The sequence below is a fragment of the Anneissia japonica genome, unplaced genomic scaffold (assembly GCF_011630105.1).
Source record: "Anneissia japonica isolate Jap-2015-1 unplaced genomic scaffold, ASM1163010v1 scaffold967_len435762_cov181, whole genome shotgun sequence".
In the NCBI taxonomy this organism is placed as follows: domain Eukaryota; kingdom Metazoa; phylum Echinodermata; class Crinoidea; order Comatulida; family Comatulidae; genus Anneissia; species Anneissia japonica.
The window spans coordinates 361141-364025 of NW_022711026.1; the positions used below are offsets into that span (position 1 = coordinate 361141).

Consider the following 2885-nt stretch of genomic DNA (forward strand, 5'->3'; position numbering starts at 1 on the left):
TATATATATATATATATATATATATATATTTCTACTTTGTATAGTCGGAATTTTATATATAAGGAAAACTAAACTCGTTGTCATTGCAGTGAATGTATGTAGACAGCTTTGGTAATGTATTGTCTCCATTGATTTATTATCTGCAGACGAAGAGTTTGATATTATTTCACCCTATCTATCAACAATATTTTGTATTCATAAATTTGGTTAGTTAAAATTATCGATTAAACTATTCGAATCTATTGTTTATATATAAATAAAAAGTACCTTGTAAAATTTACAGCAGATAGGCCTATATCTAGTACTAATTGTTCAATAATTGGTTTGTCTAACACTTCGATTCTTGATTCTTTTGTTGTCACCCTTTCTTAGCTGTCCCTGCCTTCGTAAACTCAAAAGCTCACTCAGGCTCGGCCCCAATTTTTTTTTATCATTACAGACAACGAATATTGTTTTATATAATTTTATATAGAATGCTTATATTTATAGACACACAATTAAGCATGTTTGTATTTATTAGGCATGTATTTTTACAGTATTTTATATTCCTCTTTTTTTTTTTAAGTTTCCAAAGAATATCAGTAGTATATACCTAGTACTCTTTGTTCAATAATTAGTTTTTCTACGACTCCTTATGTATGTATATATATGCGATTGGTGTATATATATAAATACATAAATTAATGAATAAATTAAGACTATATCTTTGTATTTATATATATATATATATATATATATATATATTATATATATATATATGTTTCTACTTTGTATAGTCGATATTTTATAAATAAAGAAAACTAAACTCGTTGTCATTGCAGTGAATGTATGTAGGCAGCGTTGGTAATGCATTGTCTCCATTGATTTATTATCTGCAGACGAAGAGTTTGATATTATTTCACCCTATCTATCAACAATATTTTGTATTCATAAATTTGGTTAGTTAAAATTATCGATTAAACTTTTCGAATCTATTGTTTATATATAAATAAATAGTACCTTGTAAAATTCACAGCAGATAGGCCTATATCTAGTACTAATTGTTCAATAATTGGTTTGTCTAACACTTTGATTCTTGATTCTTTTGTTGTCACCCTTTCTTAGCTGTCCCTGCCTTCGTAAACTCAAGAGATCACTCAGGCTCGGCTTCAATTCTTTTTTTTTTTTTGGTTGGGAACAATTTCGCCAATTTAGCCTACTCCACAGATAAAAGATACAATCATCTTGGTCCGATTTTGTATTGTAATTAGCCTAAGCTAAAAGGGGATTATTTTCTCTATATAATGGTCTGTGATCAGCTTAATTTCATTAGATGACGATCAGACAAATTGCTTACTATTTACTGAAACGTTATTGGCCAATCGAAAACCCGCTTTGATAACAATTCGAATCAGCTTGAACACTAAGTGAACAACACCGTAACGAATCGCTTCAAACCCACAGTTTATTCGCAGGTGTTTGAGTGATAACGCACGCGGACCTGGAATATATAGTATACCCCAATGTTCTGCTGGTTAAACTTTTTTAGAAAAAAAAGTTACCTAATATAAATGATAGACATGGATCCACGCACAGCGACTGCTTTCCGGTTGTCATCGTTATCTCACGGATGTTTTCCAACTCCTATGAGCGCTCTCACGGTACCATCCTTTTCCATAGATAATATTTTAGCTCCCAGGCCATATGCTTTTCACACGAGGCCTAACCCTTACATGCCTGTAGCAAACCCAGCTCATTTATCATCGATATCTCCCGAATACCACCTGGGTAAGTTCAAATTATTTTTGATTACGCTGAATTATCTCTTTATACGACCTTATTTTTTTTAAGCTTTTAAAAAATACTTCGTTATTTCGTTCATATTTAATACATATTTTCACATATAAGACATTAACTTATTGATAACTTATAATGAATACTTTTTTTTATAATATAGTAAATGTCGATACTTTGATAAGGATCCGTTTAGAAAAAAGGGCGAAAACACATTTTACACAAAAATGAAGTGCCCATATCTACTTTGACGTTATGATGTTGGGTATATTTAAACTACAAAAAAACGCTATGAAAATATATACCATATGTGTTTTAGATATATGCCCCAGATCTCGTTGAGGTGCTACCGAATCACAGTTTGCTAAAGCAATAAAAATGTTAGGAATACTTTAATGATAATCGTTTCTTAGAATACGTTTGAAAGAAGAATAGTAACGATAAATATCATTGTAGGTGCATATCACAGGCCTATATGAATTAGAGGGATATATTTTATAGGCCTATTTTATACTCTTTTAGCATATCCCGCATTTGCCGGTTACCCGTCACTGGAGATGATGAGCAAGGCACACAAACGGAAGCGTCGGCATAGAACGATATTCACGGAAGAACAGCTTGAACAACTCGAAGTCACATTTGAAAAAACACACTACCCTGACGTCATGATGCGGGAGGAATTAGCTATGAAAGTCGACCTCAAAGAAGAAAGAGTAGAGGTAAGAAAAAAATAACTCTTAATGGAGTAGAAGAAGTATGCGCAAAAGAAACACCTCAACAATGTAAATTTCAACATTGTTCGATAAATGTTTTAATAAATTTGTGTTCCGCAAGTCAAGCTTCAATGATTGTAAATCTTTTTTTTTTAATTGTTTTTACATTTTATTTCACTTGGAGCATACATGCAAATCTACTCTTCAGTATATATACTGTCTCTTATACACATCTAGATGTGTATAAGAGACAGATGCTGGGCAGATCAACAGCTGCAGATCCAGTAGGAGTGGAGAGGGTTGGGGGTGTTCAACACGTGCCTCCCCGTTTTGCCACTAATTTTTTTAAATTTCAGTGCATATTATGTTATGTGCTACTCACTTAGGCCTATCCAAATG

General features: G+C 32.1%; 2 protein-coding genes across 2 annotated transcripts in view; both read left to right on the plus strand.

The window, feature by feature from the left end:
• Positions 1 to 2885, plus strand: part of LOC117107240 (myoblast determination protein 1 homolog B-like) — a 16097-nt gene that overhangs the window by 6166 nt on the left and 7046 nt on the right. The window lies entirely within an intron of this gene.
• The window catches only part of LOC117107239 (diencephalon/mesencephalon homeobox protein 1-like), a 3857-nt gene continuing 2220 nt past the window's right edge, over positions 1249 to 2885 (plus strand). The window contains exons 1-2 of the mRNA XM_033248861.1: positions 1249 to 1767; positions 2296 to 2492. Of these exons, the coding sequence (XP_033104752.1) occupies positions 1551 to 1767; positions 2296 to 2492 (414 nt within the window). The 5' untranslated portion in view covers positions 1249 to 1550. The remainder of the gene's footprint in view (positions 1768 to 2295; positions 2493 to 2885) is intronic.